The sequence below is a fragment of the Cylas formicarius genome, unplaced genomic scaffold (assembly GCF_029955315.1).
Source record: "Cylas formicarius isolate icCylForm1 unplaced genomic scaffold, icCylForm1.1 PGA_scaffold_7__23_contigs__length_41026272, whole genome shotgun sequence".
Lineage (NCBI taxonomy): Eukaryota > Metazoa > Arthropoda > Insecta > Coleoptera > Brentidae > Cylas > Cylas formicarius.
Window position 1 is genome coordinate 13,334,926 of NW_026844352.1, and position 16,511 is coordinate 13,351,436.

At 34.7% G+C, this 16,511-nt stretch overlaps 2 protein-coding genes across 2 annotated transcripts; one reads left to right on the top strand and one right to left on the bottom strand.

The window, feature by feature from the left end:
- The first annotated feature begins 4,517 nt into the window (after positions 1 to 4,517).
- On the top strand, positions 4,518 to 5,989 carry LOC132705334 (polygalacturonase-like). The gene is made up of 4 exons (XM_060675861.1): positions 4,518 to 4,819; positions 4,921 to 5,129; positions 5,188 to 5,530; positions 5,721 to 5,989. The coding sequence occupies exons 1-4, from the start codon at positions 4,522 to 4,524 to the stop codon at positions 5,987 to 5,989; spliced, it is 1,119 nt and encodes a 372-aa protein (XP_060531844.1). The 5' UTR covers positions 4,518 to 4,521.
- A 2,088-nt stretch (positions 5,990 to 8,077) lies between these two features.
- LOC132704502 (uncharacterized) lies at positions 8,078 to 11,937 on the bottom strand. Its single transcript, XM_060674523.1, has 3 exons — positions 11,821 to 11,937; positions 8,441 to 8,783; positions 8,078 to 8,268 (listed from the first exon to the last, which is right to left on the bottom strand). Exons 1-3 carry the CDS (start codon positions 11,935 to 11,937, stop codon positions 8,078 to 8,080), a joined length of 651 nt encoding a protein of 216 aa, XP_060530506.1.
- Positions 11,938 to 16,511: the final 4,574 nt, after the last annotated feature.

Below are 16,511 nucleotides of genomic sequence, written 5' to 3' on the forward strand. Positions count from 1 at the left end.
TGACAAAGCGATTCAAGAAAGCGGGCACCGATATATATTAAAACTTTAAAATGTTAAAAAGTAAAATAGAAAGTGGCTGCGAATCGCTCATAACACGGATCTGTTTCCTCACGGGTTTAAAGAAAGACGACACTTGGCGGTGAGGAAAAAGAAGGAGATGCGGAAGTTTTGTGAGGTTGGACAAGAGGTACTGTCTGTCTCAATCTTTATTGTACTGGCTTTTGCTCGCAATTATGGAATTTATCTGCCGACCTTATCCATTACAATAACCATTTTCTAAAAAGTTCGGTTTGCAGAAAACAGCAAGCAGTTTGGGACAAATTCGTCTTTTGATCCAGCGTGTATTATGTTGAAGCGTTCTTCTTTATTTGAAGGTGCTTTCGTATGACTTTTGAGTGGAATCAACCTATCTTTTGGATACAGTGTCGTGTGTATCGAATCATGTTTGACCTGGATTTGTTGTCCTATCTATATCTTTTAATTTCTTGCATTTTGTCTATTTTGCGGTACTTAAATCCCATTTTACAAACAACTGTATGGCTTGTATTTATATTTTAGCTTCCTTTACTTCAATTCTCCACTATTAATTATATCCCTTATCGACTATCCGTTGGCAACGATCATAGCGGCTCCAAATAATATGCGGGTATCCAGATTTATCCAGATGTTTTTGTCGCGCTTTCTTTCTATCTTCCCTGCCGTTCTTAACTTCAAGAATTGATATTTTATATTATTCTGCTTATCTGTCTTGATATATCTGCCTTGGTAGTATACATTGAATAATGTAGTGACCCTACTACGGTTAAAATTAATGCGCTTCAAATTTTTTTCATAGTCGCTCATAAGTCTCTGCTTTATCGGCATAGGTATTTATATCTATAGTAGCTATATGGTTGAATATGAAGTCTATGATATTTTCAAGAAAGCATGGTAGCCTCATGCTCATGTGGAAGAATGTAGCTCGTTCAATTCTGTTAATTAGCATTCAAGTCTTCAGCAGCCGTTGCAACTTGTTCAATACGTCAACATAGACGAGTATGTTTGTACGTGTGTTCCGCCTTTTATTTACAACCATTGTTGATGTTAATTTTTATTCTATTGATCAGTCCTTGAAGGGTCTCTGGACTATGGACAATTATGACAGTGTCATTCGCCAAGGCGTAGGTGTTGATCAGTCGATCATTTACTTTAATACGTCTTGCTTATTAAACAGTAGGCTGGAAAGCACACATCCCTCTCGTACTCCATTTTTTATAGAGATATTTTCTATTCTGTTGTTTGCCACTCTTAAGAAGCAGTTTGGTTCTGGTATGGTCTTCTAATAATCAGTAGGTCGTTCTCATGTATGTTTCTCTCCTGGAGAAGTTCTTGTTGTGGTAGACAGAATCAATGCTTTTTGAAGTCTAACATCTACATTTCTAGAGCCCAATCAAGAGGCTGAATCCATGTGAAAAACCGAATTGGATTTCAGTTTTTTTTTTCACCTCTAAAAAAAATTAAATTTTTAACCTCAAATTGCGCCCGCATATAGTGAGGTGCTTTATTTGATCAGATCTTATGTAGAATGTTGCGTGTTCCAATGAATAGAGAAATATGAAAAATATTGAATTTAGTTAATAATTTCTTTAAAGGTCATTAAACGAAAGCTAGGCCACTCGAACAGCCCTAGCTAGTTCCTGAGATCAGCTATTAATTATTTACTTATTCAATTGTTAATATCTTATTTTTGTCTTGAGCTCGTATTGTTTGCCTCCAATTTCATTCTTCTACCTATGAGGTAACGGCTATTTATTTATTTATTTATTTAAAGAGTCTACCTAACAAGCATAAAGCCCAACTGACAGGTAGGTTGCAGTACAAACTAGTATAATAGTTATAGAGGCATTGGATAGAATAATTACAACACGAAACTTATCCTAAAATCTGAACACTGAAATTTATAATTATAGTTGATGAGGCAATAAAGTTTTTACACAACATAGAGTTAGAGTTAGACGTAAAAACAAATGAACAAGTTTTAAAAAGTATTACAACTGGCTTAGCCAAGACAAAGTTATGTATAAGCCAGAATTAAATCTAGGCCCATTGTAAATTTAGGTTTCAATTCAAGTTCAATGATGCGTTTTAAAAAAAAATGTTGGGCCCGAGTGCTAGGATCATTCGCCCATTGCCGACTTCCGTCGAGGATCTTCGCTTTTGGTCTTGGACCAACACGTGTAAAGAAGAAATATTACCAATATTTGCTCAACTAGCAAAAAACAATTTTGACCGATACCAAAAAAAAAATTACTTTACAATTACAAAGGATTCTGTAGGGAGCGAACGGAGGTTAAACCGCCGCGTGCAATGCTCCACCACAAAATCATAAGTGCAAGTACAGAAAATTTAGGTTTAAAAATTTGAACATCTTTTTCCACCTATTTTTAAAGAAATTTATTATGTTTATATTTTAAGAGTAGTATGAATTACTAATACCATTAAAATTGTTGAAATAACCCCCTTTAGTTAAGTACTTTCAATTTATAGTAGATAGTTTTAATAAGAGTCCCTAACATCAGAGTTTATCTTTAACCTAAGCCATTTAAAATTTGGTTATTCTGAGAGACTACACGTACTTCTGAACCTCTCGTTACATCCGGATTTCTTTTCTATATTGTACACTCAGGCCTCCGATTCTTCGGAAGAAAATGACCAATCCAAGTTTAAAAACACATCGTACATTAGCAGAAAGTTTGCTTTTTTAAAATTAAATTATTATCCAGTGACATAGGAAAGTCGTGTTTTTGATTTGTGGCATTTTTGGTTGTGACTAAAATATCCATTGCACGTTTTACTATGCAACTATTGATTCTGTTATGCAGGACTATGTCCAAAGGTTCATACAAGGCACGAAGTTGCTAAGCAATGTAGCATATTGATTTTATGTCTAGGAAGTCGGAGTATGCAGATATGTTGAAATCACCCAAAATACATAAATCAAAAGAGGTTTTTCAAAGTGATTGCATTCGTAGGTGGACTTAAATTATCAAAATTAAAATTTTGAAATAATCAAAACTTGCCCTCATCATTAGGATATTTACTCGAAGCAGCAGTTAGCCTCTGTCGCTGTACACCGTTGTTGAACAACCAGTATGACTCAACCACTTATCCGTGTATTAGTAGCAATAAAATGGCGGCTTGTTTCAAAATTATTCGCTGACGTATTGTTGAATATTTCGACGATTTTGGCAAGAAGCTGTCTTACGTTTCATAGTAAATTGAATCGAACTTGTCAGCTTTCTTAGCTAGTACCTACCGGAATCAGAATGTAATGAAATGAAAATACCAAATGCTAAATTAATTTAACTAATAAGAAAATAAAATGATATTGAGGAGATGCGGAAAACAGGGTGTTTCATAATTAAGAGAGCACAGTAAAACTGCAGATTTCTTCAGCACAAATTTTAACATTGGTTCAATTTAATTTTGTTCAAGAGTTGCTAATACCCGAAATTCAGGATGTCACGAGAAAATTAATTTCGTCAGACCATAATTTAAAAGACTGTTTTCTTGAAAATCGGAGTGCAATAGCAACATTTACAGTATATTTGCGTAAGAATTATAATATTTTAAATAAAAACTTAAATATATTTATTTACATTATAATTACCTACAAATTCCTGGCTTTAAAAACAACACAATCGTGAGAATTCTTGCATAATAATTTCTTCAAAGTGAGGTTAAGTGGAAATGGCAAAAAATAATTTTTATTTGGACATGCAGTATATGAATACTTCTCGTACATAAATCGCAACGGTTTTAGCACCTTCAGAGCTATCACAGAATCCATGTAATTCATAGAACTTTGTGTTGCTGAGAGTAATTTTTTGATGAATAGACAAAAAACATAAAAATGGTAGATCCTCCATGTAAGAAAAGAGCAAGCAAAATTGTTTTTTGTTTGCTCCATTTTAACATTTGCAGCAATATGGAAAAAAGTAAATTTTAAAGTATTAACTTTGCCGTAAAGGTATTACAAAGACCTTTAAAAAGGGATGCCACTTATCCTGCCTTTCCTATCTTTCCCTAACTTTTCCAGAAAATCAAGCTATACCCTGTAGTGGTATTGTGTGCAAGTATACCTTACACCATAACAATAAATATGTAAATGTTCAGTTACACAATACTACACTTACCTTCAGGTAAAAATATCAAAAAACTATCTTTTACTCTCCTCCTTCATTACTTCATTTGTATAATACACCATGAACTAGTTTCAAAGCTTTGCATCATTTGACACATCATAGTGCGTGAATGAAAATTTACTTTGTCCCGGATACTCATCCGACAATCTGCACAAATCAATTGAAAATATCGTAAATTTTAAAACAAGTGCCTGATCACGTCTTATAACAATCAAACAATAATTGCATTGTTTCTTTCGTTCGTTTCAAGTACTCGGTAAACAACCACTCTCAACAAATCTGCTATAAAAGGCGGTCAAAATTAATTGAAGCCAGTGTTCTAATAGCCAAAAGCAATATGGCGTTCAAAGTGCTAGCCCTAACGGTTTGTTTCGCAGTGTTGCGAGCTCAAAGCTTGCCCACACCAGACGCATCCTGTACCATCAACTCGGTTAATGATGTAGATAGTGTTGTATCGAGCTGTACGTCGATTACAGTGGGTACTTTTACGGTACCTGCTGGTACCACCGTGATCATGAATTTGAAGCAAGGTTCCACGGTATCATTTACTGGCACGGTTGATTTCGCTCATAAAGAATCGTCGGGATATCTCCTGGAGATCATTGGAAACTCAGTCACTGTCGAGGGTACAGGAAGTAAGTTTTACATTAGTAGTATAAATATAATGTGTAATGTATGTAAATATTTTTGTTTTACTTTCGGAGATTTGCAAGTAAACATTAACAAAAATTTCTAGGTCACCTGTTCCACGGACATGGAGAGCAGTACTGGGACGGTTTGGGCGGAGCGGGTACCAAGAAACCCGTATTCATATACTTAAAGGGTACCGGATCAACTTTCAAGAATTTCAAAATCAAGAACTGCCCGTTGAGATGCGTCGCTATCGACGGATCGAGCAACGTGGTCGTAAGCGGCTTTACCATCGATAATGCCGAAGGTGCTCCGGTAAAGTTGCAACAGCGCTATGTATAATTAAACTTATAATTCGTAATTATTCTTAAAGGGTACCGCACAGAGTGGAAAGGAAGGTCACAACACCGACGGATTTGACATCGCCAAATCGACGTACGTTACTGTCAAAGACGCCTCTGTAACGAACCAGGACGATTGCGTGGCTATCAATAACGCGCAACATGTCACCATTGACAATTTCCACTGCATAGGAAGTCACGGGTTCGACATAGCAGCGGGAATGTCATCCGATTACGACCAAAACGGCGTTCAGAATGTTACCTTCTCCAACTCCATTTTAGATGGAGGAATGTACGGATTACACATTTTAGCAGTCAATGATGGAGGCCAAGGCAAAATAGATTACATTAAATACAATAATATTAAAATAAATGGTAAGATTGATTATGATTCAACATAATTGACATTCCAGAAAATTTTATCAATAATTTTCAATGTCTAAACATGTATTGTTTTTGCGATCTTTTATATTTAATGACTCTTTTTATGTTACGGAACCCACCAGCATTAATTTTGTTGTTGTTGTGTACTGTTCTAATTACATTTTACTTATTCTTGATCCAGGGCCGTCCGATTACGGTGTGATGATCCAACAAGATTTCTCTAACGCACAGCAGGGATCTACGGGAAATCCTACAGGAAATGTTCCGATCAGCAATGTCGACATTAAAGGCGTCACCGGAACAATGAACGGACAATACTCGTCGGCTGTAACCATCAGATGTGCGGCGTGTTCGAACATCGTCTTTGAGTCAGGTTTTTCGATAACCGGTGCCAAAGCCAAGGACGAATGCAAGAACTTCCAACCAACTGGTTACACATGTAACACGTGAATACGGAATAATATTAAATAAACTGTTTACAATATATCGATTCTTGCTTTCACTCATTATACCCGGAAACTGTCATATTTAAAAACTGTTTTATTTCTTGCTTTGGTATAAGGGGATGCAGCATCCACAAACTATTGTAAAAGAAAATATAATTGCCCGTATCCACCAGGCTCGTTAAGTAATATACACATCACTACAATTTTGTTGGATGAGAACTAATATTTTGAGAACCTGCGATTAGCACCGGGTGTCACGGTAAGAACAACGAGGTATTGTATTAGGAAAACGATAGTCCCAGAAATTTGAAAAAGTATTACTAGCCTTCTTGAAGTGGCCTTTACACATTACAAAATAGACTTATGCATTCCCGTCGATCACAAAAATGGCGACATACGTATATAACAGTTATATAAAATACCGTTCTTTATTTCCCACGAGGAGACAAGATTTGACACTCATGAAACTTCATCCAAAGGAAGATATGGTTCTTCAGGAAGGAGTAGAATGTGGAACAACAGCTCCATCTAATAAATGGAAGGGCTACAGTTTTTCATGCCGGGTTATAACACGATTTAGTAACAAATACTTTATGACTTATCTGTAAAATAATTAAATACTTTTGCGTCCGCTACCATGAATATACAACGAAAGAAGTTTTTGAACAATTTCTTATGGATTGCTTTCTACTTAACATTCTCTCATAATAATGTTATAGTAATGGACAGTGCGAGCTATCACTAATCGTCCACTACATAAGGTTCCGGGATGCAATAATACAGGGTTTTAGATGTCTTAAATCAATGTGTCCTACAAAAGCATGACTATTGGGGAGTTATTGGAAACCATAAGAGATGCGAAGATTGTTAAATTAGAAGAAAAGTTAAAAAAATTAAAATTTAAAAACGTGATGATGTGAAAACTATGTTTTTCTTTATTATTTACTTTTTCTTAATTGCAGGGTTTATTTATGGATAAAACTGGTTCCATAAACGCATTTTCTGCTTAAGACTTGTAGTTAATTTACCAAAATTGTTTTTATTCGGTTGTCTTCTCTCTAGATAGTTATTTAATTGCATAAACCCAGCGTCAACGGCGTTACCCTAGCATGAGATATAACATTGGTAACTTGACAGAGGAATTTTGTTCCACAGTTTTGAAATCCGTGTCAATTTACGATATCCAGCAATGAACTGAATAAAGATGTCATGCTATGACGTAACAGCACAATTGCTCTGGCTGGACTTAACAATGTTATATCTCATGCTATAGTGGCGCAGTTGAAGCTGGGCGTATGTATTTAAATAACTACCTAGAGAGAAAATAACCGAGTATAAACATTTTTGGTATATTAACTACAAATCCCAAGCAGGCCTTGATGAAACCAGTTTTAACCGCAAATAAACCCTGCAATGAAGAATAGGTAAAAAATGAAGTAAAAATTTAATAATCAAATTTTTAACCGCTACAATTAAAATCTCTCAACGCTATCTTGTAGAACTCAAAAAGTGGTAATGGGAAAGTAACCTTTATTTGGCGTATCTACGAAAGTGATAAGAATTTCATAGTTTTCCCAACAACACGTTCTTAACTTTTTAACTTTGGAATTTTTCTTCTAATTTAACAATCTTCTTTATGGTGTCCTATAACCGCGTGATAGCCATGCTTTTCTAGGAAGCACTGTATACACTGATTTAAGACTTCTAAAACCTTATATATGCATCCGGACCTCATGTAGTGGACGACTTATTATATTATTACGAGGAATGTTAGATAGAAAACAATCTATGAACCATTGTTCAAAAACCTCTTTCGCTATATCTTCATGGTTGTGGACGCAGAAATCCTTAATTATTTTACATTTTACATTACATCAACAATCAGAACAGGACGATTATTAGATATGTCTAGACGTCGGCAAGCGATGCTGCTCGATAAGGTTAAAGTAATATATTGTCGATCTGTTTTAGAGTAGACACTAATAATGGGTCAATCAACAAATAAATCATCATTTTCAGGTGCAAAGGATATATTATAAAACGGTTATTTAATATTCTACCGTATCCCTGTGTTATACGTGTAACCAGTAGGTTAAAAGTTTTTGCAATCGTCCTTGGCTTTGGCACTGATGGTTACAGCCGACGAGTATTGTCCGTTCATTGTTCCAGTAACGCCTTTAATGTCGACATTGCTAATCGGAACATTTCCTGTAGGATGTCCCGTAGATCCCTGCTGTGTATTAGAGAAATATTGTCGGATCATCACACCGTAATCGGACGGTCCTGAATCAAGAATAAGCAAAATGTAATTAAAATAGTATGTTATGTAACAAAATTAATGTTAAAGGAGTCCGTTATATAAAAAGATGCATCAAATCTACACGATCGCAAAAACAAAACATCTTCTAGACGAGTTGATAGAATTTGATGAAGTTTTCTGGAACTTCAATCTCACCGTTTATTTTAATATTATTGTAGTTAATGTAATCTATTTTGCCTTTGCCTCCATCATTGACTGCTAAAATGTATAATCCGTACATTCCTCCATATAAAATTGAGTTGGAGAAGGTAACATTCTGAACGACGTTTTGGTCGTAATCGGATGACATTCCCGCTGCTATGTCGAACCCGTGACTTCCAATGCAGTGGAAATTGCCAATGGTGACATGTTGCGCATTATTGATAGCCACGCAATCGTCCTGGTTCGTTACAGTGGCGTCTTTGACTGTAACGTACGTCGATTTGGCGATGTCAAATCCGTCGGAGTTGTGACCTTCCTTTCCACTCTTCGCGGTACGCTTTAACAATGATTACGAATTGTAAGGGACAGTTCTTGATTTTTGAAAATCTTGAAAGTTGATCCAGTACCTTTTAGATATATGAGCACGGGTTTCTTGGTACCCGCTCCGCCCAAGCCGTCCCCCAGTACTGCTCTCCATATCCGTGGAACAAGTAGTCTAAAGAGATTTGTTACCGTTTACTTGCTAATCTTAGAAAGTAAAACAAAAATTGTTGCTGTTTGGCATATTAATATTTTGATAAAGGGAGAATGGAAGCTTAACTACTTTTATAATACTATCTCAAGGAGATAACCCGCCCATTCTTTATAAGCGAAATCAACCGTGCCAGTAAAGAATACCGTGGAACCTTGCTTCAAATTCATGATCACGGCCGAACCAGTTGGTACCGTAAAAGTACCCACTGTAATCGAAGTACAGTTGATGATGCTTCGGGTGGCAGTGGCAGTGTGTGCGAGCTTTGAGCTTATTGGAACTTTATTGGCTTTAATTTGTTTGACCGCTTTTTATAGCAGATTTGTTGAGAGTGTTTACCGAGTACTTGAAACGAAAGAAAGAGACAATGCAATTATTGTTTAAATGATATAAGACGTGATCAGATCAGATTTAGAAATTTACAATATTTTCAATTCATTCAATATATATATATATATATATATATATATATATATATATATATATATATATATATATATATATATATATATATATATATATATATATATATATATATATATATATATATATATATATATATATATATATATATATTTATATATATTATATATATATTTGGATTCCTCCTGCGTCTGAAACTGTTCAGTCAAGCTCTGAAGAAGCCAACATGATGATTGACGAGACGTTAGCAAGTTCGACTCAGCAAAAATCGACGCAGGAGGAATCCAGAACTTTGGTAAAAAGTATCTAGTATTTAGTTTTAAATTATTCGATACTTTTACACTTGTTATGATAGTTGTATGCAATACCACTATAGGGCGTAACTTACAAAAGGACAGCCTTAAAGTTTAGATATGGAAGGCGAGTTAAGTGGTACTTCCTTTTAAAGGTCTTTGTTATACCTTTAAGACTGCGAACTTAAAATTGACTATTTTCATGGTGAGCAATTAGCTTTTTAGGATACTTGATCCAGATAATTGCAGTGTGGCAAATAATTTATTTTTTTTATTTCTTTAGCTTTATAGGATACTTGACTCAGATATTTTCAGTGTGGCAAATAATTTTCTTTTATTTCTTTGCGGAAGTCTGTATCAAACAATTTAAATCAATTGCTCAATGTGGTCACCATCTTCCTTTATGGAGTAGTAGAGCATCAAAGTCTCTTCTGGCATTCTTCAGCATAGCTCCATTCATCTACAATTCTTTCAAGCGGCTCTTCCTGAGATCTTAGTGTAGCTAGGAACACTTAGTTTTTAAATATCCCCATAAAAAAAGTCTAAAAGTCTAATGGTTGACCGTGTGGGCTAATAGATCGATTCGCTTCTTGCAGTCCACTGCACGGAATATCTATTATTTCAAAATTCTCTCACAAAAAACAGAAAACCTAACTAGAAAATATTTAGGAAAATACTTGTATTGAAAATCCACAGAAATTGTCTTCTTCACTTACAGAATTGATTTCTCCACGAGTACCAATTTCTCAAATGTCCAGCAATAGGAAGTTCCCTTCTAGTTAGTCAAAAAAGAGACTCCAGAACTTGCTTCTGAATCGATGCCTTTCGCTTTGGCCTTGTACACGGATAATCTGCCACTGTTATGATTTTTATCTATTCATCAAAAAATTACTCTCAACAACATGAAATTTTGTGAATTAAATGGATTTTGTGGTAGGTCTCCTTAAACCATTGTGATTTATGTACGAGCGGTGTTACGTAGCCAGGTCGAGACTTCTTATCTTTGTGCCAAATAAAAAAGAACAATTTATTTTAGACCGCAAGTTGTGAAATATAGAAAACTTATTCAATAACGCTTTAATTAAAACTTTCAATTCTTGAAGATAGGGACTAATATTTAAAAATACATATACAGGAAGTCCAAATGAAAATGAACAACTTATTGAAGTACGTTGTGGGCAATTTAATTTCGAAAGTTTGTTGTCTGCCTTTGGGCCGTATCCTCTGGATATCATTTTACTGTTTCATTAGTTTCATTAATTTAGCATTTATTATTTTTGTGATATGGCTATGTTATCTTATGCATTTCACTCCAGTAATGCCCTACATTCTGACTCAGCCACCGGAAGGTAGTAAAAAAGAAAGCTGGCAAGTGTGTTTCAATTTACTATCAAAACGTGAGAGGTCTTTTAACCAAAATCGTAGAAATATTCAACAAAACGTCGGCGAGTGATTTTGACATGGTTACTTTAAGTAAGACATAGCTAAATGATTCAGCGTTTGACAATGAAATGATTAATAATAAATATAATGTTTACACGCAGACGTGGTTGAGTCTTACTGGCTGTTCAATTTGTATATTGTATACATATACGTGGGAGATCGTAAGAAATAATAAATAATATAATAAAAATAATAAAATAGACTTCCCGGACATATTAAAAGAGTGAGCAATACATAGTGCTTAAAACAAACAAATAATCTAATCACTTATCTATCTTCGCCGGTTCGCGTTCCGTTCACTTAGGAAAAATGCCAAAGTGTTTTCACAATATTACGAATGACAGAATTACAATTGTTTAGTCTAGATAAAATAATAATTCGAGTCAAATATTAACAATCCAAACACCAAAAATGAAATATAAGCAAGTATGAACCACTTAAAGCTAAGGGCGCCGACATATACATATGTACACATGTTAATGAACATGTATATGTATATGTATACATATCGATCACAAAGTGCCCGGAATTTATTCAGAAAATGAAAAATACAGGTTTATTAATTTAAATCTATATTTTCACCTTCACAGTTATCCCCATCGACTTCAACACACTTATGCCAGAGTTTGATCCAATTTTCGAAATATTTTTTATATTCGGTTTTCGTACCGTGGTTTTTTTACTCGATTGAACAGAAAGAAGTCACGGGACGCCAAATAAGGTGAATTCGGTGGCTGTTGCAAATGGTGCAAATCCACGGGTTTTTTGCCCACTGCTGCTACTTCCCGCAAGCGTCTCATAACGCCCAAATAATACTTTTTGTTTATTGTGTTGCCTTCTTGCCAAAAATCGTGTGTGCACTACACCGTTGTAATCCATGAAAACAGCATTGTCTTCTTCTTTCACTGAAACCGATGTGTTCTTTCTGGTCTGGGCTCATTTGGTGAACGCTATTCAACACGAATTTTTTTTGCATGAAATTGAGGTCTTTTGCCACTACACAAAGAAAATTCAAATCATTTACCAAAATGTCTTTCGCGGATCCATAGGCAATGTTCAATTCCTCCGCTATGTCTATGATGGTTAATTTGCGATAATCTATGAACATTTATGTCACTTTATTAATGTTTTCGTTGGTTTTCGATGTCGATTGTCTGCCGCTGCGTTCATCATCTTTGAACCGCTCGACACTCGTGCCACTGGTAAACGACCGTTTTCTTTAAAGAATAATATGCAGTGTATAATAATATTATATAAAATATAAAAAAGAAATCCGGATCCATAAAAGGTTCAGAAGACAAAAGTTCAGAATTACAAAATTTGAAGTGTCTTAATTATGAGTTGCTAGGCAAAATATATTTTTTGCACTGCGTTTTAGATAATCAAGAATCAAGAATTTCCGTGTGTTGTATATAAAAAGCTCTTCAAATAATTAAACCTATATTTACAATTTCACTGTAATACTTTTTTTCTACTCCCGTCTGTAAAATACCTAATTACCCACCGATCTAGCGTGCGGGAAGCGTCACTTTACCACGTCAGTTTCGTTACCCATGAATCCGAGCCACTTCGGACATTTCCGGGATTTTACGTCACGGATTCGGGATATTTCCCACGCTTTGAATTTTGACGTTTGTCAATTCTGACGGTCATGTCAGTGAATGTATTAGTGTTGTTTTGCGAAAATGTACCCAAAAACTAACGGTCTTAGAAAATGTATAGTATGCAACACGTTCGGTAAACTTTTTAACTCCCTCGTTTATGCACTTGTTGTATCTGAGAAACCAATCAATTCCTGGTGTATATGGGAAATGTCTAAAATTATGCTCGTACTCGAAATTATCTTTTGTTCCTCATGTTAATAAGGTCCTTGTAGATGCTTCAAAAAGCTATCGTACTTTGGACTAGAGACTTCAACCATATAGAAATAATACTGCAATTGTTACATTAATAGCCTGGAAAAAATGAAATAAGTTTTTGAAATATGTATAGTATAAATTGGACCGAGTACATGCCCCACAAGGTTTTCGCATGCGATATTATTAAACCGATTTCGTTATGTGTCTTTTAGCGATCGATTATTACCAGTATTTAATGACTATTTAAAATATTAAATAATTTGACTGATTGCGCTGATGGTTTATATGAGCTAAATTTTGTTGTTCAAATACTTTAAAATTTTCACATATTTTCTGAATGTGCTTCAAATAAAATGCACAACCTCCAGGTTACCTCACAAAGGTCGAAGAATGAAATACCACCACAAGATAAAAATAAAATATGAATCTAATTGGCCTCCAAAATGTTAAGGTGATCTGATTATCACTATAATACAAAGCAAGGGTCCGAAATTTTTAGCTGTCGTGTTAAAACTAAGCACGAAGTTAGAGTTCCATCTTTAGATAGAACTCTATTAGAACGGGTGACATCGGAAGTCGCGAAGTATTAAAGTATTAAAAATAAATCAAAATTAAACCATAAACAAAAATGGTACAAGAATTATAGAATTTGGTATAGTTAGATTCTAAAAAATCTTAAATAAAAATTCGTTGCCAATTTATTCTTTAAAAAATTTCATTAAATAGTCTCAGTTGACCTTGGTTGAAGCAAACAAGGTTCTAGTACACTTTTAAGAGATCTATTCAACCTATCTTTTAATCGAAATCGATGTATAGACAAAGATTATACAAGGGTGCACAGTTCTCTAGTGGGACACACTATATAAATGAAACAAAATTTGCAATAATATATCGTTATATCGACAGAAGGAGTAGTAGTACCTTTTAAGCGAATCAAGTCAGTTTTTTCATTGAATATGGAATGTGACTTGACTGCATTATTATTAACATATTTCACAGGGTATTAGGAAGCATTTCAAAACTGATATAAAGAGACAACTTTCCTATTTACGCTTTTGAATGACTGACTCATTCATTAGTTCATATACGGGATAGTTTTGTAGATCCGCATGACTGACAAAAATATGCTCTAGGTTGTAGACCAGTGGTTGGCAGACCTTTTTTTGCTCATACACCACATTCAAAATTTAACTGGTTCCAGAAAACTCCCTGCAGCTACATTTCTACCATTTTTCATATAAATGTAGAGCCCCGTCGAGCCTCAGGTGGACATTTGTGGAGTCTTGGGTCACCATCAGGTCCGGTGTCAAATAAATTTCGATGCTCGGGTCCAAATTCTTAACATTTTTACTTTACCTAATCTTTATGTACATCTTAAACATGTTGGTTCTTGGTCGAGATCAGTAATGTCAATGTGGTGCTGAGAACTGTCGCAAAAATTTACGCTAATAATAAGTACATCCCACTTTGTCTTAGAGATTATCAGCGGGCTATATTTCCTTTTCGGTTTTTTGTTTAGTGAGATATTGAAATGTTTTATCTATCAACGAACGAACGTCTTTTGTATTGAAATCGAAGTTGTTTATTGCCACATATCGCTTTACTTGATTCCATACTATGTCATAGTGTATGTATGTATGTCATGGCGATCGAAGCAGCAGCACTTGTAAATCGTCTCGCGCGTTTGAATAAAAATGACTTGATAGACATATTAGATTATCTCAAATTACCAGAAAATCTTAGTGACTGTGAAAACTTACAGTATATCAAATAAAACTTGTGTGAAAAGTGCAAAGAAATGGACGAGGAAAAATTTAAAGACGCAAGTGAGGTTATATCAGTCTGTACATCTTCGGAATGTAAACAACAAAAATGTGAGTTCAACTTTATTAAGAAGGAACAAGGGATAAATTAATAGCTCATCTAGAGGGGAGAATTTCCGACCAGTTTGATCTTATTAATTTATATAACGCTACAAAAGACATTAACAAAAACGTAAATTTCGCTAATGTAGTGTAATGTGACTAACCCTAAGCCGCAGGAAGTGGAAAAATCTAAAACTAATTCACAATCTTTGGGCAGCTCGCTGCACGCAAGTAGTATTACGGTAAATAGACAAACTTCTGGAGTGATTAATACGAGCGAGCGTCAAAATGTCGACGAGCGGTCACGCCCATGTAATACAATAAAGACAACCGATGTTGCTAAATCTATTGCTGAAGTTCAGTCAGAAATGAAACTAGATGAGATTGACGAGATAAGCGATAACAATTTTATGTTGTACACAAAAAACGACGTTCTAAAATAAATGTTGTAGTTGGGAGCAATAGTACAATTACTTGCTCTTTGTGTGTGTCTGAAAAAATCGATCAGCTGACTTTAATTCTAAACGAATATCCATTCGATCTGGTGTGTTTTTCGGAGTACTTTTTAGGGCAACATTTTTTAGAACAGAGTTATATACCTGGTTACAAACTGACTGCTTATTATTGTAGATCGATACGAGAGAGGGCGGTGTGTGTATTTTTATAAAGAATAATATTGAATTGAAGCCTATAAATTTTGATAAATTTAATGTCGAGCGAGACGATATTACCTCTTTTAGGGTTTTTATCTTTGTCTCTTTGTTCTTCTTTTTGTATTTAAAATGTATTGTTATTTATATTTGTTGTTATATTGTAACGTAGTGTTTATATTCAATTGTTTTACTTTTTATACTTAAACTGTATTTTTTACTTTGTACAAAAATAGTTAACAATAAATCTATCTATCTATCTATCTATCTATCTAGTGATACGGTAGTAAACATAAAACATCTACCTCGTAGTTTGAAGCTATTTCTTCAATTTTATATTTGTCATACTCATTTTTGTATGCATGGTAATCAATTTTGAATTTAGAATTTTTTCCATCAGATCACTGTATACCTAAATTTTTGACGATTTTCAGTAGCTTGAGATATTCAATCGACCATCGTTTCTAAAACTGTTGCTGTTTAGAGCATATTTGCCAGAATGTTAGGCGGTTTTTTGATATACTGCAGAAGTCTTTATTGGGGAATGCAGCCATACGCGGGGCTTCAAAATCACAGGGATCATTGGAGATGTGTGGGTCTTGAATTTATTAGGGCTTCAATCTGAGCCAAGACTGTATAGAGATGTTCAAAAGTCAATACTGCGTTTCTGACAATCCGCATAATGTGGTATTAGCACCCTTTCCCAAATGTCACCCCAATGTGGGAAATTTGGGGGTATGAATTTCCAGTTTATTTCATTAAACATCAAAAAATTTCAAACGAAGTTTAAATAATCTTTATTTTTGAAAAATTTAATTAACGTTTTTTAAGGTTGTCTCTGAATCCTTGGAAATAGAGACCACGACTTAACCATAATAGGGCCACCAAAATCGATTCCAGCCTTTGGAAAATGCCGAGATATTTGCAATCTATCCTAAAACGAAAGCAATGGCAGCAGCTCCTGATTACAACACATTTTGTGCCCCAGCATGTTCCAAGC

What these genes read in the sequence shown, in the direction of transcription:
- LOC132705334 (XM_060675861.1), top strand. Translation starts at nt 4,522, where the DNA reads ATGGCGTTCAAAGTGCTAGCCCTAACGGTTTGTTTCGCAGTGTTGCGA. An exon ending in CACTGTCGAGGGTACAGGAA is followed by an intron (nt 4,820 to 4,920) that starts GTAAGTTTTACA and finishes AAAAATTTCTAG; the next exon opens with GTCACCTGTTCCACGGACAT. An exon ending in CAATAATATTAAAATAAATG is followed by an intron (nt 5,531 to 5,720) that starts GTAAGATTGATT and finishes TTCTTGATCCAG; the next exon opens with GGCCGTCCGATTACGGTGTG.
- LOC132704502 (XM_060674523.1), bottom strand. Translation starts at nt 11,937, where the DNA reads ATGAGACGCTTGCGGGAAGTAGCAGCAGTGGGCAAAAAACCCGTGGAT. An exon ending in ACTTCTTTCTGTTCAATCGA is followed by an intron (nt 8,784 to 11,820) that starts GTAAAAAAACCA and finishes TCATTGTTAAAG; the next exon opens with CGTACCGCGAAGAGTGGAAA. An exon ending in CAATAATATTAAAATAAACG is followed by an intron (nt 8,269 to 8,440) that starts GTGAGATTGAAG and finishes TTCTTGATTCAG; the next exon opens with GACCGTCCGATTACGGTGTG.